The sequence below is a fragment of the Podarcis muralis genome, chromosome 3 (assembly GCF_964188315.1).
Source record: "Podarcis muralis chromosome 3, rPodMur119.hap1.1, whole genome shotgun sequence".
Classification (NCBI taxonomy): domain Eukaryota; kingdom Metazoa; phylum Chordata; class Lepidosauria; order Squamata; family Lacertidae; genus Podarcis; species Podarcis muralis.
In genome coordinates this window covers 51,943,499-51,970,615 of record NC_135657.1, presented here as the reverse complement: position 1 = coordinate 51,970,615, position 27,117 = coordinate 51,943,499, and the positions used below count along the sequence as shown (strand labels likewise).

General features: G+C 39.2%; 1 protein-coding gene across 3 annotated transcripts in view; it reads right to left on the bottom strand.

The window, feature by feature from the left end:
- PRKN (parkin RBR E3 ubiquitin protein ligase) overlaps positions 1-27,117 on the bottom strand; it is a 606,555-nt gene that overhangs the window by 416,724 nt on the left and 162,714 nt on the right. For all 3 annotated transcript variants that reach the window (XM_077925847.1, XM_077925845.1, XM_077925846.1), the window contains exon 3: positions 6,973-7,210. In XM_077925847.1, the coding sequence (XP_077781973.1) occupies positions 6,973-7,210 (238 nt within the window). The remainder of the gene's footprint in view (positions 1-6,972; positions 7,211-27,117) is intronic.

The window sequence follows — 27,117 nt, the reverse complement described above, 5'->3', positions numbered from 1 at the left end:
CATAATCCCCCTTGGAATGATGATACATCACAACATAGCATCATTTTACGTTGTATCACAGAATGTTACGTTGTATCACAGTCTGTAACCTGAAGCGTATGTAACCCGAGGTACCACTGTAATGTGTGTTTTAGTTTGTATGTTTAGCATTCGACAGGGGCTTTGGTAAGTGCACCCATAGTCAGTTGTTCCTTGATGATAATAGAAGTAATGACTTAATTAAAAGTGAATGTTATTTAGAAAGCCTTGCTTCAAACAACACCAAATTAAAGAGTGTGATATGTCCTTCTGGCACATTGCCCAGATATACACACAAAAGGTAATCAAATACATTTCCTTGCAATGCAAACAGACTACTTAAGAGGGTCAGAAAGAAACATTCCATCCAAAGATAGCACTGTGTAGTGCATTTAAACAAATGTGATTTCCCCTGAAATATATAGGTAATCTTGTACACCGTTATCACGGCAAGAGGAAATAACTTGAGTTTGTGCAATGGGTTTTTTAACCCAATATTATCTGTTTGTGGAATGCTTTCCCCGCGGAGGTTTGGCTGGCACCTTCATTATACACTTTTAGGCACCAGACGAAAATGTTCCTCTTTAACCAGGCCTTTGGCTGATTGACATCTGGTGCCCTTTTAGGGTGGTATACAAATTTAATAATATGACAGTTCCTGGTCTTTGAAGCAACTGTCCTATCAAAGTAGATAACACTCTCTGAGTTTATGCTCATTATGGATGCTTTACTCAACCCAAAGAAGGAACTGGATTAACATCAGGAACACTCTGAATCAAGTGTCATGCAAGGTGCCATAAATACGTGTTGCAGTAGTAATAATGAAAAATGACAACAATAATAGTCATTTCTATTGCTCTAGTAATGTACCTCGCAGAAGAGTAATAAAAGAAGAGTTTAGAATCCAAATTTCGACAGAGAAGGAAAAGAGGAGTGACAGGTAACTTATGCGCTTATGGCAGTAATGTGCTCCCCACTTTTTGCCACTGCTGTGGGGATGAGCATTGCAGGATTGTGTCATAGCACATGATATTTTTGTGCGTGTGGAACCACAATTTTAATTCAAATCCCACTTGACTACAGAAGAGCAATACCTCAGCAGTGCTAAAGGCCACCAAGCACCAGTAACAACTGAAGGGCTTTTAAAGTTTAATGGGCTATGACAAGGAAAGAAAAATGTCTATCAAAGTGGCAATACCCTCACCACAAAGAATATTCTGCCTGAGTGTCTACTTTCTCACCTCCTCCCTGACCAGTTTTTTCTTCTTAGTCCCCTTCAGTTACTCTGTTAGCATAAGAGAGAGATCTCTATTCCTTCCCTGCAGAGAAACATGGCTCCCCAAGGGTTACACTTATAGGTATCTCAGGAATCTATTGTGTACTGGATTAATTAATCTCTTTACTGTATTTGGAGAGCAATAGGTCCCCTACCAAGTGAGTACTTAATATTTACAAACCTGTATTACATTACTACAAACAAATATATATGATATTCATAAAATAGATACCTATATTTATCTATTCTTGCAGGAAAAAAACCAAGATTGACCTATGATAAATGCTTTGTTGCGGCTCCTCCTTATGCCTTAAAACATGATAAAGCTTTGAAAAGATAAACTAATTAATGTATGCAAATTGAAGAAGATACCTCTTCTGCCATACATTTATTGATTCACACTGATCAACATGGACTAAAAGTAGATTTATCTGCAAAATGCATTATAACATTAAGCCATCCAAGACTGGTACTGGGCTAATAGGGACATTATTTCTTTGTGCAACGTGTGTGTGGTTGCAAAACAAACAAACAAAGACCTGTGTTGAACATAAAGGCTTGGTTTTTGTATATAAAATGGTAAATTTTTAGACATCCAGGGTTTGTTTTTGTTTTTGATGGAGGAGGCTGAAAATGGGTCATAAGCAGTAATAACTTTGCCGTTGTACTTGTCTTAGATTTAGCTGGTTCACTTGTTGAGTGTTTATGCAGGTTCATGTTCCACAATATCAATATGGATGTGCATGCTATGTTGGAGACCATTTTGGATGGATCAATGCTCACATTAGATGGTGTTCTCAAGAAGATGATGAAAGAAATAAAAATGCAGTTTATTTTAGGACTAAGAGTTCTCAGCCTAATCCTTTATTAAAATAGGGAAGAGGGGAGGCACATCATACTGTTACTTGACCTGAAACTAATTTGACAGTATAAGTTTTAGAAATGTGACAAGCAACTCAGAAACTTAGGTTTCTCATTTGCCGCAGGCAAAAGTGGAACACAGAACACTTTTTAAAATGCTCTCTAATAATCCACAACTAAACAACATAAAGATCTAATCTTAGCCCTTTTAAAGAGCCTCCATTCTTACCATTTCAGGAAGGGGCTACAGAAAAATTGTATATTTCACTCCCGGGTTAGAGTCTTGACCTTGCTTTATTTGCGCTTGCTCCTTCTCCAACCAAGGGAGACTCACACCTCTTCAGCTTCCTCGTTTTTTGGCTTTCTGGGGCTCTTGGATTCTCTCTGTGCTCGGACAGCTAGCTGTCTCCATTTGCTCCTGCCCTTTGTGAAGCAAACAGAACAAATAGAAAAATACTTCCATCCTCCCATACACTTTACCTGGCCCTTGCCCTCCTTTCTGTTCTGGATGCAGCAATTGGTTTGTCAAGCAAGGAAGGAGAACCATCTTCTTTTTCATCTAACCACCCTATGCCCATTACACTACTCTAAGTTTCCAGAGACAGACACCTTCTGCCCTATCAGATAACACTGGACTACAACTCCATGGACATTGCCCATGCTGGCTGGAGTTGATGGAACTAGATGCCCAACTGCATCTGCAAGGCCAAGGATTCCCTGTCCCTCATGTATACCGATAAAGTAACATCAAATCGAATATATTTGGTGGTTCTTTGCCTATTAGACAAAGTATTAAATCTGCCAACTACTCTGCAGTCATACATTACAAAAGCAACAAGTAACAATGCCAAAAGAACAAATATATAAGTATCCAGCAATCATTCAAAATAATCAAAATCAGAGTGCATGGCTTTCTCCACCCTTACATATAGATACTGTGGAAATGAGAGTGTCCCTCCTTTCTCCCTACAATTAAACAACACAAGATGTTATCTGTTCTGGAGGTAAATCAATCAAATGTCCTATCCCTGTCAGTTTTGCATCTTCCTCCATAAACTACCTCAAAGAACACGGAAACCATGTGTCACAATTATCACTAGTACAGATGGCTGTGCTTACATCATCATCAACACCCTAAATTAAAACCATGTTTTTTGCCTCCCTTTAGTCATAGCGAAACTTGGAATATCCTGAGGAAAAGAAAACATCCCACCAGAGACTCCTTGTCATTAACTACCAGTCAAGCAGAAATGTCACTCAGCTAGGCTGTCTTATTCATGACAAGTAAGATATAGTTGAGCTGAATCATAAAATGAAGTAGTTGGAAAGACAGGGGCCATCTGCATCTGCTGTGCTGTCAGCCTGCCATCAGGACTCTTTGCTAAGTTTTGGTTTGTCAAAGTGGGATTCGTTATGGCTGGGGGAGTTATGAGTAGCAGACAGCAGAACCAAATACTAATGCACTGTGGGAAACCTAAGCAGATGTGATAGCTATTCCAACACAAGCAGCAGCCTGCAAATAATAATAAAAAATCAAATACTGAATACAGGTGTACACACACCTGAAGAAAGAAACAATATAAAATGTGGACTACATCCACCTGAGCTGATCAGATTGAAATGACAAGGCACCCCTCTTGCCACATTATTCATTCAGAATGTGATGTGTGGAGCATTGTGAGGCACTAATTCGGTCCTAAAATGCACTCATTCATCATTAGTTGGCAGCATGAGGTTGATCAAGTCAATTGTAGAAGTTGGGAACCCTCTTGCGATTTGCAGTTCTTTTCTACAGTTCTACAGTTTCTTTTCTACAGTTCTTTTAAAATCACATAAAGCTATTTAGTTACTTAGAATAATCAGTGTTAGTTTGTTAAAAAAGCAAATAAGTGAGGGGGGATATGATAGAAATGGATAAAATGATGCATGGTGTTGTGAAGTTTCTACCCTCTCTTACACAATGCTAGAACTTGAGGCCATCTACTGAAGCTGATTTTGAATTACAGTGCTGGTGCTGGAGGAGACTCTTGAGAGTCCCATGGACTGCAAGAAGATCAAACCTACTCATTCTAAAGGAAATCAGCCCTGAGTGCTCACTGGAAGGACAGATCCTGAAGCTGAGACTCCAATACTTTGGCCACCTCATGAGAAGAGAAGACTCCCTGGAAAAGACCCTGATGTTGGGAAAGATGGAGGGCACAAGGAGAGGGGACGACAGAGGACGAGATGGTTGGACAGTGTTCTCGAAGCTACCAGCATGAGTTTGACTAAACTGCGGAAGGCAGTGGAAGACAGAAGTGCCTGGCGTGCTCTGGTCCATGGGGGTCACGAAGAGTTGGACACGACTAAACAACTAAACAACACTGAAGCTGAATAGTGGAAAATTCAGATCTGACAAAAGAAAGTACTATGAAATTTGCTCCCACAAGATGTAGTGATGGCCACCAACTTTAAAAAGAGTATTAGACAAAGTCATGGAAAATAAGATTCTCAATGGCTACTAGCCACAATGGCTATGTTCTAGCTCTACCCTCGGGAGGAAGGATGCCGCCGAAAACCAGTTACTGAGAATCCCAAGGCAGGGGGGCACTGTTCCACTCAGGTCTAGCTTGGCACTTCCTAAAGGCATCTGGTTGGCCACTGTAAGAATAGGATGGAAGACTAGATGCGTCTTTCGCCTGATCCAGTGGAGCTTTTCTTTTGTTCCTATATGTGTATTTGCAAAATTAATGGATCCTGCAGAATTCACTACCAAGTTCCGTACAGAACCACTGCTTCAGAACAGGGGAAGGAATCCTGTAAATGCAGTCCACATTCATAGTTCTGATGAGGGAAATGATAAGACCATATGATGACATACTGCCATTTATTTCTAAATATTAAAGGTAAAGGTAAAGGTACCCCTGCCCGTACGGGCCAGTCTTGACAGACTCTGGGGTTGTGTGCCCATCTCACTCTAGAGGCCGGGGGCCAGCGCTGTCCGGAGACACTTCCGGGTCACGTGGCCAGCGTGACAAAGCTGCATCTGGCGAGCCAGCGCAGCACACGGAACGCCGTTTATCTTCCCGCTGGTAAGCGGTCCCTATTTATCTACTTGCACCCGGGGATGCTTTCGAACTGCTAGGTTGGCAGGCGCTGGGACCAAGCAGCGGGAGCGCACCCCGCCGCGGGGATTCGAACCGCCGACCTTTCGATCAGCAAGCCCTAGGCGCTGAGGCTTTTACCCACAGCGCCAGCCGCGTCCCTAAATACTAGGTGGTGATATTTGGGGAAGAGTAAGCACTGAACTTTATGTTCAAAACTTACCATATTTTTTCATGTATAACACGTCTCCATGTATAACACAACCCCTGTTTTTGGGGACTCCAAATAAAGATATCCCCCATATGCACTATCTGTGTATAAGACGACTTCCATTTTTAAACTTAAAAAAATTGCGGGAAAATATAGTCTTATACACGGAAAAATATGGTATATAGTCCTTCCTGGATCTACCACTTAATGGTGATGGTAGGTTATTGCATGCTTGAGTGGTTTAAAGAGCCTTGCCCATAGAAAATGAGCTTATCAAAGTGAAAGCTATGCTACAGCCCTTTTCTCAGTTATGCTAGCTTTCTACCTACAGGGGGTTGTATACAACTAAGTCATACTCAGAGTGGACCCATTGAAATCATGAAACCATTGAAGTTATGACTACCTTAAGTCAACTGATTTCAGTGAGTCTGCTCGGAGTATGACATAAATTGGATACAATCCAGGGAGCAGGGTTTTCTTTTTCTTTTTTGTAGAAGAGTATTCAAACACGCAAGTCTCCCCCAGCCATGCAGTCTGAGAGTCTGAGAGTCTTCCTCAGGTATTGTCCCAGAAGGGATGTGCCACTAGATATTCAAAACATGTCTAGAACCATAGAATCATATAGTTGTAGAGTTGGAAGGGACCCGGGGGTCATCTAGTCCAATCCGCTGCAATGCAGGAAACTCAACTAAGATCATACATGAGACACGGCCATCCAACCTCTGCTTAAAAACCTCCATCACCTCTCCAACACCTCTCCACTGCTGAACAACTCTTTCACTGCACTGCTTGAATGGAACCTAATTCTCCACATCACAACTTTTAAATCTCCTTTCCAAATTATTCCAAAAGAGTTGGAAAGCCAGGATATGGTATCAGATTACCAGTTCCCTGGCAGCCAGAGAAGGAAAGCTTCAACCAACATAATACTATGATTGTGGTCCTCAGCCTGTTCCACTGCTGGCCACAAAGCCTTTAAACTCTAATGATCCTTAAACTCTCTATCATGTAGAATGCTACAAAAGGACGAAGAGAGCTGTGCTTCTTGCTCCTTAAATCTAAACATCCCTCTTTAGCAAGAAGATCATCCCTCCATGCCTCTAGATCCCTGGCAAGTGTTGAATGACCACCTCTCTAGGAGGTAAGAAACTTATTAACATTTAAATAGAGATTCCCAGGAGGGCTGGCAGACTAAACAGAATACGCAATGTGCTTCTTGTCTATGACAGTGAGGATTAAACAAAGAAACATGCACACCAGCATGACTGGCTGCTGATTCCCAAATGGATTTTGGGAACTCTAAAATGGCAGCAGCCTTGTCAAGCAAACTCAGGATAATCACAGCATGCATCCCTTGAATATAAGCAACAGGGCTCAAAGAACACCGAAAACAGTGCCCCAGCCTCCGGGGTTTTTATATATGGTTCACCAAAAAGACAGGAGAAAGTTGTGATTTCCCTACTGCACAATCAGCTTTAAAAGAAACCCTCTGTATTTTGGATTGTGTGGGTCCAGCAACTTACCAGAATTGCCAGATAGAGGGGAGATGCCGTCATCCACAGTGTCTAAAATCACAGCAAGGCCAGCTGAATGAGAAGGCAGCAGGTTGGTATTGAGATCCACCCGAGTGAGGCTTTCAGCTTCTCCTCCACTGCTTGTTAGAATGCCAGAGACATTTTTGCTTTCCGTCTCAACCTCTTCATCCTTTTTCTGTGGATTCTGAACAATATGAACGATACTCTGCTGGGGCAGGTCACAGCTCTGAAAAACAAGAATAAAGTCTCCATCGATATTCAAGTCTGAAATAAAAGAAGCATTTCCCATCTCCAGTTTGGTGGGGGTTTTATACAGAGCGATTCCCTTATCTATTTCATGTAGAATTTCAATGAATAATAATGGGGCTGAAGAAAAAGTGACAAAAAGCAAAAAGCTAAAATTAGGATTGCTTATGTTCACTACAGGGTCACAATGCTTAGACAGTTCTAAACATTTAACAAGAAAACAGTGGAACAGTCAGTAGCAGCTCTGAACAATATTTTGTGAAAACCTATATGCTCTCTGAAATCTTATAAAGATTGCAAAGAGATTTAGAAACCCACATTTACTTATTCAAAGCATTTATAATTGGTCTTTCCAAAAATGCAAGGTGACTAACAACAAAGTGGGTGGGAGAAATACCACCCACCCACCCATACCCCGTTGTTGTTGTTGTTGTTGTTGTTGTTAATTTTATTTATAGACTGTCCTTTGTCCTCAGGGCAGCAGGGATGCCAACTTGAATAAAATAGGTAAGTCCCCATCCCACAAGACGTGGCACGCACACACCATTTGAATGGCAATGCTCATCAACTTTGGGGCCCTCCAGCCCCATCAAATATTTTAGGGGGGGACTTCATCCTTTAGGAGCTGGCTCCTATGCAGAGCAGTGTACACCACATAAAACAATAATACACAATGTATATTTTTTTTAATAAAAAAAATACAATTAATTGACAATATGGCAGCATACAAATCGGAACAAATAACCCAGCACAGTCTCAAATGCCTACGGCAGAGCTTTTCAAACTGTGTCGTGACATGTTAGTGTGTTGGCTGCAGTGTGTAGAGGTGTCTTGTGAATGCTCCCCATGCTCTTCCCAGGGCTGGAAAAGGGTTAGTTTAACTTTTGGTTTGCTAGTAAAACTTATTTACTGTATCGCAAAATGATGCATGTCTAAAACGTGTGCTACAAACATGGAAAGTTTTGAAAGATCTGGCCTAGGGGAATGCATGTCTTAAATATATTTGGGGGTTTTGCAAATCCAGCTCTGTCACTGTAGGTTCAGGAAGTCTCAGTGGCTAGAAGTGCCTTCGACCAACTTCCATGGCTACGGCCATTTGTTGACCAGGAAAGCCTTGTCAACAATTTTGCTGCAGCGTTCTGTACTAACTGCAGCAAAGGAAGCACCAAATTGCAGTAACCCAGTATTGAAGTAACCAGCGCATGAACTAATGTGACAAGGCTGACCACCTCTCTGGGAGGTAAGAAACTTATTAACATTTAAATAGAGATTCCCATAAAATAAAATACATAATGAAAACCTTGCATCAAGGGTGTGAAACACACCTTGAGAGGCAGGGAATTGTCCAAGTGAGGTGCCACCAATGGGAAGGATGTCTTCCAGGCCACTGCATAATAGGCCATATCTATCAACCAGAACCATTAGAAGAGCCTCCCCTGCAGATCTTAAAAACTGGGTTAGCAGATTCTGAAAGATGTTCTCTTTCAAATATTTGGGCACCAGGTCATTTGCAGGGACGGAGTAGGAATATTTGTACTTTAATGTGTTCTGCACTATTGCTTTCCTCTATGCACCCCCACATTTGTCATTTGTTTGTAATCGGCCGGGGGCGGGAGGACAACCACCACCCTTGGATCATTTTTAGAAAGGCAATATTTATGTTGATTTCTTACATAAAATTCTAAAATGTGGAAAAATGCATTTGATTCTTGAAATTGAATTTAAGACCCTTTTCCCCAAGGAAGTAATAATCCAGTCATCAGAGACTTGTCAGAGCAATGGCTTTACTGGCTTATTAATCAAAGAATGCTAATACTAAGCTTTAACTTTCAACTCCATGTTAACATTAAATAGCCTTTTTTAACATTATAGTTAAATAGTTTAATATAAGTACATTCATTAACGCAAATTCACTGTGACTCCATGAGTGCAAAATGCATATTAATGATTGTGCTGAAACTACAGTGGTACCTCTGGTTGCGCACGGGGTCCGTTCTGGAGCTCCAGTCGGATCCCGAGGAATTCGCAACCAGAGATGCCAATTCTATGCTTGTGTGCGTGGCAAAACCCGGAAAAATACTTCCGGGTTGGCCGCGTTCACATCCTGAAGGATACACAACCAGTGACGTGTGTATCTAGAGGTACCACTGTACTCTTAAATCAATGGTACTGGGCACAATCCCCCAGGAATATCTTTCCTAAACCCCATTCATTTCAAGGGGGCTTACACAACAGTTTATTGTGGACAGGATGCATCACAAGCACATCAAGGCTAGTCTAGTGGCATTCCAATTCTGGAATGCACCCTCCTGCTGAAGCACGTGAACATAAGCGGGTACTCGCTTGGTGATAAATAAGGATCAGGCAGACTTAGCAACGGAGAATAAGAAGGTAAGGTTTATTGCCAGGCAATAAGGACCCAGTTTGGAATCTCTTCCAAAAGGAACTGGGACCCCGATTGACAGAAATCCAGAGGTCTTTATACCTGAGCAGATCACAGCAAATCATAGATCATGAGACAACCATGAGACAGTCACGATATTGTCAGCAAAAATTAGCCAATTAGCAAGCTTCTTGCCACGCTACCAGCTCCTGGTCAAGCACTGGTCAAGCATGGAGTTCCAGTTCTGCTTTCCGATGCTTGCAGTGACGCTCTGTCTAACCTCTCCCCTAGTTATGACAGGACAGGGAGTTTGGAGATTTTGTGCTTTCGCTCTTCCTGTTCTGTGGATTAATTTAGCCTGTATCTGAGGGGATTTTGTACCAGTATCTCTGATTCACGTCTTCCCCTTGTCCAGGGTACACGGATGTTTGTAGGGGAAAGGTCGGCTCCTAACTTTGCTGTTTCAAGCAGTTTGCAGTTAGCTAAGGCACAGCTTCCCTTTGATTCAAAATGGATTATAAAATACTGTAAGCCTTGATTATGTGTGAGCATATATGAATATATTGATTACTGATAACTGATTATATGGATAGCATGGGGTAGCCCTTCTTCCTTGCCTCACTGCCAGGTGCAATTAGCAACAGCACCAACAGAGTTTCAACACTAGTTGAAAAAGTTGCTATTCACTAAAGCATGTTGTTAAAGTAGTGGCCACACTTGGCTGATGTAGCTATGATGTTACCATATTGTTTGATTTTATGTTCAGTTATATTAAAATGAATTATGGGTTTACTGCATTTTAATGCTATTCCTCCCTCTGGGATTATGTGGCCAATTAAGAGCAGATTATTAATAATTTAAGTAAAATAAACAAATAAAGAAATATCTATTTCAGGAGTAGGGGGGCTATGGCATTCCAGCTGTTATTGGATTCCAACTCCCATAAACCCCAGCAAGCATGGCCAACGATTAGAGATTACGAGAGTTGCAGTCCAACAACATTTGAAGGTCCGCCAGACCTAATATAGCAGAAAATTTGTGCTAGACACTAACTTTCTTTTGAGGTACAGATAGGTAGCCGTGTTGGTCTGCCATAGTCAAAACAAAAAAATTCCTTCCAGTAGCACCTTAAAGACCAACTAAGTTAGTTCTTGGTATGAGCTTTCGTGTGCATGCACACTTCTGTGCATGCACACGAAAGCTCATACCAAGAACTAACTTAGTTGGTCTTTAAGGTGCTACTGGAAGGAATTTTTTTCTTTTTTCTTTTGAGGGTTCCCCATAGATACTAAGAGGAATAAATGACATATTAATGATGAGTACTACATTGTTGAGGCTGTTACAAAATGGGTTTTATGTAAAACTGAAGACACCACAAATACTTGAATGGAAAATCCATTTTGGGGGACAGAATACAGAGACACTAAAAGGGACTGAGCCAAAAATGAAGTCATTGCAAGAGAGAAAAATTAAGTACACAATATTTGATTATTATTGCCCCCAACACTTAAAGCATGGAGCCCTTGTCATCTCTCAAAAGCTGTGTGCAAAGAGAGAAAATCATTTGGGATAAGCAAGTAATTGCATCAGTTCTATGGTCTAATGACACATAAGATATTTAAAAACCCGAATAGTGGGGTGGGGGGGAGAGTTTACACCCTGCCCCACCCCTCATTTGGGAAAAGAAAGGTGGGATATTATTTAGTTTAAGATAGGTTTTTACATATACAGTGGCACCTCGGGTTAAGTACTTAATTCGTTCCGGAGGTCCGTTCTTAACCTGAAACTGTTCTTAACCTGAAGCACCACTTTAGCTAATGGGGCCTCCCACTGCTGCTGCACCACCAGAGCACGATTTCTGTTCTCATCCTGAAGCAAAGTTCTTAACCCTGGGTACTATTTCTGGGTTAGTGGAGTCTGTAACCTGAAGCATATGTAACCTGAAGCATATGTAACCTGAGGTACCACTGTATTAGAAGTATCCTGTTACTAGACAGCCAATTGCTTGAGAAAGCCTAGGTTGGGGAAAACAGTAATTCAATAGCTCAAATAATGAAGCAAATGGATCACTATATCTTGTATCAGAATCCATTAAGACACAACCCTTGCCCCTGTGCAAAAGTCCAGATTAAGTCAATGTCTCTCTGTGGGTTCACTGGGTTGTTTTCCCAATATTTAATGGAAGACTTTGGCCCAATTACACACATTATAGATAGGCTCTTTCAGAATTAGAGCTCTAACACTCACATCCAGCTTATTTTCATGACGCTACCAAAGCATCTCTAGGTGGTCTGAATTCACTTTCCACAGATGATTACATTTTTTTGTCTCAATAGAAACTACATTAAATTACTTTATTTGTACAGTATACAATTCAACACATACCCAGGGACCAAAGTGATAATGGTCAATTTATTGTTAAATAAATTCCCAAAGTGGAACCTTGTGTAGTAAAGAGAAATAATTGTGGCTTGGCTTAGTATTTTTAACAAAATAAAACAATAACTTAAAGTTGTAAGAAATGTGGCAGTATATTTGTATGCGATTTCTCATTGGATATTCTTTCCCAATTCTGTAACTCTATTTATTTTAAATATTGGCTAGAAAATGAAAAAATGCAAGTTTTTATATGTGTGCAATATCTCTGAGTGGGAATTATTCATTGCTTTTTCAAACTCAAAATGCCACTACAATTTTATAGATTTCTTTCTGAGGAACTATAATAGCAATTCATAGCGAATTAAAGGATGCAAGCTTTAAAAATAGGCAATCATGAAGCTCTCAATAACAATGAGGTACTACATGCAAATGAATTCCTCAGATTCAAGAACTTTTCCAATCTTCCTAAAGGCAAGTGATTTTTGCTATTCCAGAAAATCAAAAGGCTAAAATAGCAAATGAATATTTGACAAAATTAATAATGGCGTATTCAAGGAATCTTTGAAATGATGATGATATTTCCAGATTTTCAGCTTAACCAAACACCAGCTGGGATGCATTTTTACTCCTCGCACCAGAATTCATTGTATTAAATCTGTGGGGTACATCAGGTGCATATTTGTAGCCACGCTGCAATGCTTTAAATGCATGTGTTGAGATGTGCATCCTTATCCTTATCCTTGACTGGCTTCAGCTAGAAGTCGGGCATTTACTGTGGCTGATTCTATACTGTGGAATACTCTTCCATTCAACATTTGATCATCATCATTATCATCACTTCATTTGTACCCCGCCTTTCCACAGTTAAAAACAATGCACAAGGCAGCTTACAACATGACAAGATTTGCATAATTACAAAATTAGCATCCTCGCTAACTCACACATCCTTTGAAGACCTTTTTATGCTGGTAGGCCTATTCAGTAGTTTAATTTTTTTCATGGCCAGCCAGTCATTTTTTAGATTATGTTGTACTGCTTTTATGGGTATCATGTTTTATTGCGCCTGTAGATGCTGTTGTACATTGCTTCAATTTTTTGTATTAGTTTATATTTTTATTTTTTAAAAATAAAAAATATTGAGAATATATTGAAAATTAACCTCCTTTTGAAGAATTGTCAAAACCACCAGCATTACCCATCTACAAATATTTTTATCACACAGTGGCTCCTCCTTGCACCAGCACCTTGTGAAAATGGATGGAATGCTAGTGTGGGAGGAGCCACAGCATATTGCCATTTCATAGAGCAACAAATAAATGTATTTTAATGGCTCCCACAGCACAAAGCTCAAATGAGGGAAAGGTCCTTATGCTGCGGTTTATATACCTCCCACTGTATTCTGTTATCTCCTGATGAAACTAATGGAACTGAGCACTGAATTCTGAGATTTGGTTGTACCATGCATACAGGAAAGTGTTGTTGATGGCATCAGATCAGAGAGGGCCTCAACCTACCTTTGGCCACTACTCCAAACACCATCAATACGATTATCACTCCACTCAATATAATGGGACACACAATATGGCAACCATAAAGAGAAAGTATATTCTCACATACAGTCTGTGATAAGCTTTGCTATGTCTTTGGAGAATACAGAACGGGGAGTGAAATTTATGTCAGTGATCCTGACAAGACATGAGTGCCCTTCATTCAACATTCATGCTGACATAATTGTCCACCCTTGTGGTATAATAACCTATGGGATTAATGCAGATAGATGAACAAAATGAGCTACAAAAATCTAATCTACCACGCGATGCCGAAGGTAACATATTACAAAGGTTTTGCATGAATGCTGCTCATTAAGTACATGTGCTGCTCTCCTGGCTTGCTGCTGTCGACTGCCTTCATAATGAGATAATCATTTACTGGAGATAACAAATATACCCAACTGGCAGTACCTGAACTTCCTTCAGCCGAGTTTCAACACACTCCCATTAGAAATTCAGTTTAGAGCCTATTTTCATACTAATACTAACCTCTTCTTTCTCTCTATTTGTTCCCTTGTTATCTTTCACCTTGTTTAAGCATCATGTTCCTTCATCTAATTCTCTTGTCCCTTTTCTCTGGAACTCACTCTTGCCATCCACATCTCTCCTTCTTTACAGCATTACAGAAAGCAGCTCTTTGACTTTTTAATCTCTGCCTCTCCTCCTTTCTTCTTCCTTTTGTGTCTCTTCCCCTTTCATTATACTCTTATGCTTTTGGATCATGCAAATATATGGCTAGGTGTTTCTTCTTTTCAATGTAACCATTATACAGTGCTTCACTTTTGAGACACTTTCTAATTTTTTTAATGCTAATGATGATTGACAGGATATGCAACCATTATTATCTTGCCATCACATTTCCCCATCCATTCTTCCTCCAATGAGCTTATGGCCTCTTAAACAGGATTTTATTATTTTATTTTTACCACAACTGTGAGATTCAATGAGAAGTTGCAACTGGCTCAGAGTCATGAACCCAGGTCTCCTCATTCCAAGTGGTTACTGGGTAGTTTGGTTCAGCTGGAACTCTATAAATGTCTAAAGACTGTGTGTGTAATTTGGCTTAGCTTCGAGCAATGGAAGTTTTGTTGTAATCAAGAAAAGTTTTCTGGTGCAAACCATCACTGATTATAGCACGTGGCAGGCGAAAGCAGTATGTTGTGACTGTCTAATTGATCCACTGCAATTCAGTGATATATTTAATGTAATCAACAACTACAACTTGGCCATTAATCACACCTTGCAAGCGAATGGGAGCCAGCCAGCAAATATAACCTGACATAATTTGTGTCCAGATCAAGAGGCAAGTAATAGTACCACTCTATTCTGCCTTGGTCAGACCACACTTGGAGTATTGTGTCCAGTTCTGGACACCACAGTTTAAGAAGGAAATTGAGAAGCTGGAATGTGCACAGAGAAGGGCAACCAAAGGATCCTGAAACCAAGCTTTACGATGAACAGTTCAGGGAGTTGGATATGTTTAGCCTGGAGAAGAGAAGGCTGAGAGATGAAATGACAGCCATCTGCAAATATCTGAAGGGCTGTTACATGGAAGATAGAGCAAGCTTCTTCTCTGCTACTCCAGAGGGAGTAGGACCTGAACCAATGGATTCAAGATACAAGAAAGGAGATTTCGACTAAACCTGTTGTTTATTTCGGTCCTGGAAGTGCTCTTGAACATGATTCAAGAGGACCAGTTGGTTGAAGGAATTCAGGTCGGAGCCAAACAGTATAAACTTAAAGCTTTTGCAGATGACCTGGTTTTGACATTACAGGAGCCAGAATCTAGTACGAAAAGGGTATTACAGTTGATTCATGACTTTGGTCGGGTGGCAGGATTCAAACTAAACAAACAGAAAACCAAGGTATTGGAAAAAAACTTGACACCTTCAGAATCTGAAAGGTTTCAGAAAGAGACAGACTTAAATGTGGTTAAGAAAGTGAGATACCTAGGGGTAAATATAACAGCCAAGAATTTGAGTTTATTTAAGGATAACTATGAAAAATGCTGGTCAGAAATTAAGAGGGATTTAGAAAGTTGGTCTAGATTGAAACTTTCCTTGTTGGGCCGAATTGCTGTTATAAAGATGAATGTATTGCCAAAAATGTTGTTTTTGTTCCAGACTTTACAGATTATGGATAAAATGGAGTGTTTCGGGAAGTGGCAGAGAGACATTTCTAAATTTGTCTGGCAGGGCAAAAAGCCCAGAATTAAGTTTAAAATATTAACTGATGCTAAAGAAAGAGGGGGGTTTGCCCTGCCAGACTTAAGGTTGTATTATGAAGCAGCAGCGTTCTGCTGGCTGAAAGATTGGCTACTTCTTGAAAATACTGATGTTTTAGATCTGGAAGGTTTTAATAATGCTTTTGGATGGCATGCATATTTGTGGTACGACAAGGTAAAAAGTCATAAGGCCTTCAAGAACCATATTGTCAGGAAAGCATTGTTTAATGTTTGGACAAAATACAAAGATCTATTAGAAAACAAGACTCCAAGGTGGCTGTCACCAATGGAAGCTAAGGCCCAGAAAAGACTCAATATGGAGGCCAAATGGCCAAAATATTGGGAAATACTAGAAAGGGATGGAGAGTCTTGGAGGTTGCAGAGTATGGAGAAACTAAAAGATAAAGTGCGGGACTGGTTACATTATGCTCAGATTAAAGAGGTTTTCAATTCGGACAAAAAGATAGGATTCCAGGTGGAAAAATCGAAGTTAGAAACAGAGCTGTTAGAACCTAAAACTAAGGTTCTTTCAAAAATGTATAACTTGCTGCTAAAATGGAACACACAAGATGAAACGGTTAAATCAGCTATGATAAAATGGGCACAAGACATTGGGTATAATATTATGTTTGCTGACTGGGAAAAGTTATGGACCACCGGTGTGAAGTTTACGGCATGTAGTGCCTTAAAAGAAAACATTATGAAAATGATATACAGGTGGTACATGACCCCAGTCAAGCTTGCAAAAATATATCATTTGCCTGATAACAAATGTTGGAAATGTAAAGAAACTGAAGGAACGTTCTTTCACCTCTGGTGGACTTGCCCTAGGGTTAAGGCTTTCTGGGAAATGATATACAATGAGCTGAAAAAGGTATTTAAGTATACCTTCCCTAAGAAACCAGAGGCCTTGCTTTTGGGCATTGTCGGCCAGAGGGTGTTAAAGAAGGATTGTACATTTTTTATGTACGCAACAACAGCAGCAAGGATACTTATAGCTAAACATTGGAAAACTCAAGATTTGCCCACGCTGGAAGAATGACAGATGCAACTGATAGACTATATGGAATTAGCAGAAATGACTGGCAGAATCCGCGACCTGGGAGAAGAAGCAGTGGAAGAGGATTGGAAGAAATTCAAGGACTACTTACAAAAACATTGTAAATTGTATGAATGTTAAGAAGATGCAAGAATAAAAATAAATGTGGCATCAGTAAGCTAGTTGAAAAGAATCTGAGAATAGGTGAAATTTGAGAAAAAGTTAATTTTTTGGTTAATATTATGCCTAAATTAAATATTCAAGCATTTGGTAAATAAACTTAAATCTAGAGACATAATACTGTAAAAATACAAATAAGAATTGAAACAAGGTGATAATTTGCTGTTTAGAATTTTACAAATTTGGAAAGCAGGAACGAAAGACGTGAGGAAGTCAAAAAAAGTGAGGAAAGTATGAATATTAAGAATTTGATTTCGATGCTGTATTTTTTCCTTTTTTGTATGTTTTTCTTTGTTTTTTCTTTTTTGTCTGTTTATTGTATTGTTGGGGATGGGTTTATATGTGTTGGGTGATAAATGTTCAAAATTTTGAATAAATATTAAAAAGAAAAGAAAAAGAAAAACTTTCTGGCAGCAAGAGCTGATCAACACTGCAACAGACTACCTCAGAAGGTGATGGACTCTCCTTCACTGGAGCTTTTCAGACAGAGGTTGGATGGCCATCTGTTAGGAATTATTTAACTGTCACTCATTCGCAGAGCAAAGAATAGTGATTTTCTCTATAACTGGGTACACACTGTATCCCCAACTTGCTCAGTTTTGGGGACCATTCCAGAGGGCTGTTCCACACTACTTTCCCCCAGATACCCTGGGCAATATCCAACTCATTTCATTAATGCAAGGATGCACTAATGCACCCCCCTCCTCCATGTTCATCTCACACCCTTCCAAAATTTGCTCCAGAGGGTTTGGTGAACCCCCAAAACTGATTTAGGGCACAACTGGGAGGAGGAGAGTGAGAACGTTCTGGTGCATACATAGAAATCCTTGCATTGTTGGAATGAAGTAGTTGCATTATTCCCCTATTCACATAGATTTCTGTAGAAGCTGATATCTCTCTCTCTCCAACTTTCCTTTCCACCCACACCCTGGTATGCCTTGCCTCTTAACTGCGTTAGTCAGGAATTCTCTGCAGATAGGCATCTGCCAATATATTTGCAAAGGATTATTCTATTTTTGAACTATATTGCTGGGTTCAAAAGGGCCCTCAAAGCTGATGGTTGGAGAGAAGGGGTATTGTCCCTGGGTCAATTTTCATAAAATAAAATTATGATTGCAACCCTGGTGTGATTATTACTCGTTCTCTGGAGCTGGCACACTAATATTATTATTCTAAATCAGTGGCAAATCCTGCAAAGTAACCAAAATACTTATGATCAATGGGAGCCTGTCTACAGCATGTAATTGTCTTGGAAGTAAAGATTCCAAGAACAATACTACCAACTTGTGCCACCCCGCATTAACTTTTTTCCGTGGTTACATCTGTAAGAGGTGTGTTCATGTGCATCTGTGCTTAGGTTCACAAGCAGATATCTTAACAAAGTCCAACACTTTCACAACTATACTACATTCGGTCTCTATTTAGTTGGAGCACTTTATCTGTACTTTTTAAAAAAGGGGTGCAAAGAAGCAGAGTCATTATTTTTTTCTTCTGAAAAACTATTTTCACTTTAAAGTTCTCCCCACTAGAATGTCATCATGTTACAAATGCCTAAGCAATTATTGATGGCATTTTCATAGGCACAAAATTAATATTTGCAAAATGAAAAATTAAATCTAAGAATTTTTAAGAGAATTTTATATTAAGAACATTTCAGGCAATTTGCAGCTTTAAAACAGAGCTCTTCCTAGGACCATTCACCCACCCCGTTCTGCCACTAGATTTAAAGAATGATGGCAGCTATTAGTGTTTTGACAATGACATTAACAACTTATCAAGCTGATACTAAAAGGAACAGAACAACTGTAAAATGAGTACTAAATTCACTTGAAACCTATAAGCAGAGTTAGCAAACTTATTATTTCCCTTTCCAATAGAAGTATTATGCACTGCATGCTGCAGAACAGCCCATAAGACCTTAACTCATTTCAATATTTATGCAGAAGGCTACCGATCAATGACAGTTTTATAGGTCTAAATTAAAAATGAACACAGTTGCAATGCTATGATGTATGCTGTCTTCATCAAGGCAGTTTCCTTTGTGAATTTGATTGAACACAACTATCACTTTTATTTCACTACTGTATGCCCTGATACAACTTAAATCATCTAAACGTATTAACTACAGCAGTTAATACAGAAAAAGAACTGCCATAAACCTAGACAAAGACTATGGACCAGGCTTTCTGCTATTTTGCATTGTGCATGAGTTATGCTACCAATTCTTCATCCTACAAGAAGTGGATGTAAAACATGCCATTTGATGCAGTGGGACTTTGTCCTCATTGTACCACTGTGAATTATAACAAAAGGTTACAACAGAGGACAACAAAGGGTCAAGTCCTATGAGCAACTCTAATTTAAGTTCAGAAAGGGATCCTGTGAGTATTCTGTGCTAGAGCTATCTATGGCTTTTGCCTTAATGAACCTTGCTTACTGCTGGGTCTTTGCTTATGCCACACCAGATTACAGTGGTACCTCGGGTTACATACGCTTCAGGTTACAGACGCTTCAGGTTACAGACTCTGCTAACCCAGAAATAGTGCTTCAGGTTAAGAACTTTGTTTCAGGATGAGAACAGAAATCGTGCTCTGGCGGCGCGGCGGCAGCAGGAGGCCCCATTAGCTAAAGTGGTGCTTCAGGTTAAGAACAGTTTCAGGTTAAGTACGGACCTCCAGAATGATTTAAGTACTTAACCTGAGGTACCACTTTATATGGGTTAAGTTACTAGAGGTGCTGGATGGGAAGAGCAATCATAGGGGTCTGCATTAGTCAATATACCCCTCTCAATCATACAATTCCACAACTGAATAGAGCAGATTGTGCAAAACATAGTCATGCCAAAGGAAATCTGCCTACCTAACTTTTCCTGCTAAGTCAGCATACCATATAATAATACCCTTATTTGTATCCCATTTCTGCAACCTGGGTGCAAAAAAATATATGGGATAACTGAATGTCAGCAAATAAGAGGCATTCGGCATTGATCCCAGGGGAAAAAAGACTTAAAGCCGTAGTTATTCAAGTCCCAACACAAAATTGTACCCAGTACACAAACTTAACTGGTTGCAAATCCGCAGATTAGGCTGCAGAAGCAAATGACAGACTGGGCTCCAGACAGACCAAAAAGATGCCAATTTTCCATCTATGTTATGTCAGCATATCAAAGGGACACAAAAGAGCATATGTTTTGGAGAATCATTAAAACCTGATTTTTAAAAAATCCACATTTTTTTTGTTTGTTTTTGCTATTGGAAGGGAGTGTTATACAAAAAGATTTTAAGGGGAAAAAATACTTTTGTTTACTACCCCATTATGTTATGCTTCCCATGTATGAGATAAAGTTGGCTTGAAAAATTAAACAAAGTAAATCCAATTTCAGAGTGTTTCCCATTATGCACCCCTGCCTTAATTTTTCATACCTACATTTTTAAAGCAGGTATGAAGTTTTTACATTATGCTGGAAATATAAAATGCAGTTCCCTGCCACACAATACTTCTACAAGAGTGCCTACAAAAGCCATTTACTCCATTGATTCCAGTACTTAAACTCTATTTCACATACAATACAAAATTCACGTAGGGCAGGCTACCCCAGCACTAGTCAAGGTTGTTTAATAAAAATCTATGGCAAGCGACTGATCTTATTGAGCTTTCTCCTCTAATGTGGTTTACAAACACTGATTCACAGGCCTCAATTCAGACACCACTCTATGCTTTAGCAAGGTTAACAATGGGTTGGCATACTACAATGGTAACTCGGTTTTTGAACGTAATTTCTTCTGGAAGACTGTTCGAGTTCTGAAACTTTCAAAAACTCAATAGCCGACAGCTAGGCCTCAGGATCTTGCACTCAGCGGAAGCTGCATGGCATGTTTGACTTCTGAGGTGTGTTCAAAAACTGAAGCATTTATTCTGGGTTTACGGCGTTCCAAAACTGAATTTTTTGTCAACGTAGACGTTTGAAAACCGAGGTACCACTGTATCTGACTGACAAACCAAAGTTTGTTATCAGTCAGCAAACCAGAAATATAGATCATAGTTTGAAATTAGTTTGCAAACCATAGCTTGTGCTAAGTGTTTTGGCATAATGTAACAATTAATAAACCATAATTTGAACTGTTGTCCTACATTTGAACTAATAAAAATAAGCACTGCTGAAAAATAAAAGCAAGGCACTAATTTATTGATGTTGCTGAGGTTTAAAAATAATGGACTGTGAATATTACTATCCCAAGCTCTTAACGCCCAAGTGTATTCTTATCTGAGGCTTATTTGCCCAAAATTCTTACTCTGCTTGGAATGCAAAACAAAACAATTCTGCCAGATTTACATGCCGTGGAGATCAGGTGAGGTTGCTCTGTGGATAGCAAATTAATCAGTTTTAAAGTCTGGAAAAGGTTTCTCCACATCATCAAGCCAACTTACATATGGAGACAGCATGTGGCCTACCAGATAACTCAGCCATCTTAGCTCCTTGTATTTTAGAAAAGCCTACCTCTGGTTATTTACACATCACTTTTTCTGTGCAGTAGTGCTAGAATGCTAATCTATCTTCAAAATAAAGTGCACATGGCCAAAGAATTAGGACCAATAAACTATAACACCTTTTTGAGCATTCTCCAATAAGGCTTGTAGTTCAAAATGCAATTTGTAATTGAGCCAATGGGGAGACTCATTGCTACTCTAAACAATACTGCTCTAAACAATAGCCTGCCTATTGTATATTTATAAATTTAAATCATGGTTTGGGTTCAAACCTATGGTTAGTGCAAGCCATGGTTTAGCATGGTATCTGAAGTGAGATACAGCATTTTAGCTGAGACCTATTTCAGTCAGGAAACTACTTCCTGTCTCCTTATGTATTAGGGAGGTGCCTAACTATTTTGTGGGCTGGCAAAAAATTACATTATAAAAAGGGGGGATGGGATGGCAATCTAATATCAAAACAGAGAAAACAATGGACAGAAATAATGAATTTTCCTGAACCAATCTCCCCTTTCACGACCTCATCATGCAGCAGCTGCCTATCAATTTCCAAACAAGCAATAAATATTAAAATGAATTTTTTTTGCATGTCTTATCAAAGCTCCTGACATCAATTGTTTTCACAAATGTTTTTGCCTGCAAGCTCTGAACGCCTCTTCATCAATCTTTTATCAAAAGCAATCTTGTTCTGATTTCTCTCTTATCACAAAAGCTCCTTCTTCACATCTCCCTGTCTTTCTAGGCGAAAGATACATGAATATCATTTTACACTCCACTGTGGCTGCATCTCCATCGATCAGCAAAATAAAAAAAGATTTGAAGGATGTGTCGTGACCCTGCAGAGCTCCAAACAACAGAAACACATGTAATGATTCCACTGTGCCTGATACGCTGACAAAAGAGGGAAGCATGTGAGCATGTCTCCACAAATGTGTTTGCACTGCTTTTCTCCTTTTCTTTCCAAGGGATGCTTCCATGGAAAAACATCTCCAAGCAAGGACACAGAAGAAGATTTTACAGTGCACTTAATTTCTTGATACCTTCCTGACATGCCCATTGAGCTTGAAAGAAAACAAACATCTATCAAAGTTGTCGTACTGAGAAACCCCAGAACTTTCAACCTAGCTTGCCTGACCTCAAAGTCATAATATGTTTCATCAAACCTATAATGTGTTGAAAGTTGTTGTATTTGTTATATTTACAGAAGAGTTTACTGATTTAATTGTTTTATACTATTTTAATTTGTTAGTCACCCTGTGTCCATTTGGTAAAGGGCAGTACAGAAGTACCAAAGTTAATAAACTGTAATGCGGGTGGTTTAGAAAAGGCTATTACATCAGCACTGTAGTCCCATTTATAACATACATTTAAAGTGGATTCATACCACTTTAAACAGCCATGGCTTCCCCCAAAGAGTGCTGGAATTGTAGTTTTTAAGGGTGCTGAGAATTCCTAGAAAACCCCTATTCCTCTTACAGAACTGCAATTCCCAGAATTCCCTGGAAATAAGACTATTAAACTGCTTTTGGAATTATAGCTCTGTGCAGAGAATAGGGGTCTCCTAACAACTCTCAGCAGTTTAAATAAATCACATTTCCCATAATTATTTGGGGGAGTCATACCTGTCTAAAGGGGAGCCTAAGAGCTGGGATTTATTTTTATTTTTTTAGTATGCTAACCACAGCCAATAAAGAATCCATTGTGAGTCCTCCTTAAAAATCAAATATACCTGCAAAGACCTTTACAGCTCTCAAATGCATTTTGTAACCTCATTCTTTCACTCAGGACACATAGGGACCCCACTTTCACTTTGTACTCACATTGTCCTTCTCTCCACACCACAGGCTGTAGCGAGTGAGGGAGCTGTTCACACACCGGTAATACGGATCAGCACTACCTACATTTTGCAGGTATCTGATTTATTAATTCATTTCGGTTGTCTGAACATTATCATGAATAAGATCAAATGCCTGCTTACATTTGCTGATCCAGATATATCATAAGTTGCAAGCACATCAGTCTGCCCTCAAAATAAAGGGATATGGGACATTATTGGAAGGAAATATGTGTTCTGCAACTGTTTAACTGAGCCTGTCCCCCAATTGTTATACCATTTGCCGTACATTGAGATTTATGTTAAGTCTAGACTTGCAATAAAGCATTAGATGTCTCTCCCTTTGGAAAGATAAAATAAAATCATGGTATTCAAGTCTGAAGCCCCCTTTAATTCCTTCCGAAGGCAAACAAAATTTATAATCCCTCCATTTGATTTTCTTTTAACCACTTGACTTCAATGGCATTCCCTCCTGTGCATGTGGAAGAGCTCCAGGATCTGACCGTAGGCAGTTTGCATTGGCAGGTTTTAGAAAATCCGCGTCTTGGGATACCTGAAGGAAGTAGAATCAGCTACTGAAAAACCACTCTCTCGTCTTCTTTTTAAGAAAAAAAGTATTACTTGCCATGTTCATCCAGAAAAAGAAATAACAAAAACACTTATTTTTCCCTTACATCAAAATCTATTCATTGTCTTCTTTTGACACTGCACTAACCCCTTCCCTGCAACAAAACTAGTAAATTACTTAGCAACAGGTAATGTTATTCAGAGATTAACTAAGCCATATGAACTTGCCCTGGGACAGCCAAAGTCAGATGAAGCACACCCTGGCCCATGGAGGCATGCTGTCCAACAACAGTTAATAATAATTTAGTTATTTTGAAACAAACAATTCACAATGATAATTGAAAGGTGGATAAAACAACATTTCTAAAATTCAGCTAAAACACTTTGGAGCCTCACAGTTATGGCAGACTAATATAAGCAGCTGGGCTAGTGAGTTGCAGAGGTCTAGAAAGTCTATATAGGCTTTTGTTCCAAAAATCATAGGATCAGTCCAATACTTATTGGTGGATTAAGACTTTTATTTTAGTTAGCTTTCAATGTCTGACCTGTCTTTTATTAATTGTGATCTGTCTTCTGCTCTTAAATATTTCAGTTCTTTAAAACTATTTTGTCTCATCTGACGTTTCAATGTTTGATGATGATGATGATTTCATTTTATGACTTTGTTGTTTTTTTACATACAAAGCTTTTCACTATATCAAGAAGGACAGCAGAGTAAAATAAATTAACTAAACTAAAAGGATACTTATTATCTTGTAAGAGCTCAGGTTAAGAGACTCCATTTGAACAACTAAAAGCATAGCAACACACACACACACACACACACACACACACACACACAAAACCCAAATACACCCAGTATTTGTATTTCCCATGGAAAATTAAAATAACAAACACAATTGCACATATAGTGACTTGATTTTTCTGTTTCTCCTCATTCCTCAGGGTCAAGTAGGAATTATTTCTCATCGCTTAACTGTTAGTATTCCCTCTCCTCTTTAAAGAGAAAGCATGTTTGTATCTCTCCTGGAGAACATATTATTTATGGAAAGTCAGAGCTAAGAGCAGGTCTGTTCACTCTGTCCTGAAGGCTGCCATTTTAGTTATCATCTGCATCTCTCTGGCAGGGAGTTCATGCATTCTTCCTGAAGAGATCTGACTTCCACTCTGCTAATCTGACCTGTCTGTTAACAGTTTATCATCCCCAAGCTTTAAAACTGTCTCCAAATTGAGAAGCAACAGAGAGATGAACTTAATCTTCCGGACATTCAGTGGGCAATGGCTAGTGCTACCCTGAGTTTCAGCAAGATATAATAGTTTGTGAGGCATCATCCTCTTCATTTCTGGAATAATTTTCACATGTACTTAAAACATGCATTCTTTCATTTATGAATTATCAACGAACATCTGAAAACACAAAGCAACTGTGGGTTTGTTTAAGAAGTAATGGGAATGAGAATTGAAGACACTTTGTAACAAGGCATCTCTAAGCGCTAAAAATATACTGTACACAAAGTATTACATAGGATTCACAGTTACATCTAAGTGAACTGTTGCATATCATCACCACTCTTCTTGAGGTAGAACATGGTCTGAACTTCGTACTAAATAGATTTTTCCATGGATTTGCTACTGACTTTGAGAAAGTCTACATAAGATATAATGGTTTCAAGGGTTCTATTTATCTCCTGGGGTTGGAAAAAAACAATGCCCTGGCTATGTGAACATTCCTCAGGAGCACTATATTTCTGGAAATGTAATAAACGCTATTAGAATACACTGCTTTTTTTTCTTTTTAAACATGATTAATAGTCACAAACAGCCTTTGGATTGAAGGCAGGTTTAAAATGTAGATGGTAATCCAAAGGTGGTGGTGATAATTTTTGTGGGTGACAATTGATCCTGTAACCCAGACAAATAATAGTACTTCTGAACTAATTGGGAGCTTACTTCAGAGTATGCATGTATAGGATTCTGCTGTTGAACTGTAGTCTATCAAAGAGATGCCACAGCTATCTCATCAACATGGCAGTGGCTCTATGTAGCTATTTTTCTGTTTTCTGTTTTTTTAAAAAAAGAGATGTCTCCTCCCAGTGAAATTTCTACCTACTAAACTTAGACATCTGACCCCTGTGTAACTAGGGGTACTATTGTGATTATAGCATCTTAACTCAAAAAGTGTTGCAAACAGACTTATGCTCAATCAGTTTGTCTGCTGCAACAGTCATGCCATTTAAAAACTGTCGTTAATACCTTATTTATTACTTCAGTGTAAAAGGATAAACCCTTTGAGGGACCACATTCCCATCTGAGAAAGGCCCTTGGATCACAGGCAAACTCAATTACACATTGTGTCATTCTCAGAAAGCCTCCTGGAATCTCTGTTTCTGGGGTGCTGTCATAATTACAGAGCTATGAGCCCCGTAACATGACAAATTAATACACCCAGCTGTTATGATGCAAAGTTCAATCCGTAACTTGAGTCCCTAGAAATAACATTCAAACATCTGGCCCTCCACATTATCTACATGGAGGATAAGAAAATATATATATAGTAACTGATTTGGCGAATCTGTGGATATCAGTTAATTCCTGGGCAAGCAGAATCTGTAGCTTTTGAAGGTGGGGAAAAAAATAATCTCATTATGTGGAAGCAGAGACAAGTTTGCTGGCACTATGATGGAAAGTGACAATTTTTGCTTGGAATGATGAGGCAATGTTTTCAGCTATTATTTCTAAGCTGAATAGAACATTTTCCAAATACCATGTATGGCCATACCTCTTCTTCTGACAGCATTGTCATGTGAATGGCAGAGCTTGACCTCTGTGCTTCTGGTTCTTAAGACATGATTGAAGCCTCACCATCTTAAGTTCTCACATTATGATTTAATGGGGGGGGGCACCCAGAAAAATAGACGCAAAGAACTACTGTCATCTTGGTCAGATAACTTGGGAAGAGTAAAATGGAAAAGTCAATTTGGGCTTGTTTATAGACACTAAGAAAACTCATCTGGGGAAGTCCTGTGGTTACAGTACCACAGAGGCTGTAATGTATATATCCTTACAGGATTATGCAGAATCTGGGCTGCTTACACACATTCATACACCCAAAAAGTAGGACCAAAGAAGACAGAAATTTGTGGAAGAATTTCATATACCTATGTATTTGACTAGGTGCAAATTTAGGGGGGAAAGATTACTACAATAGGACTACATTGCAACTCACCATAGTAGGGAAGACTA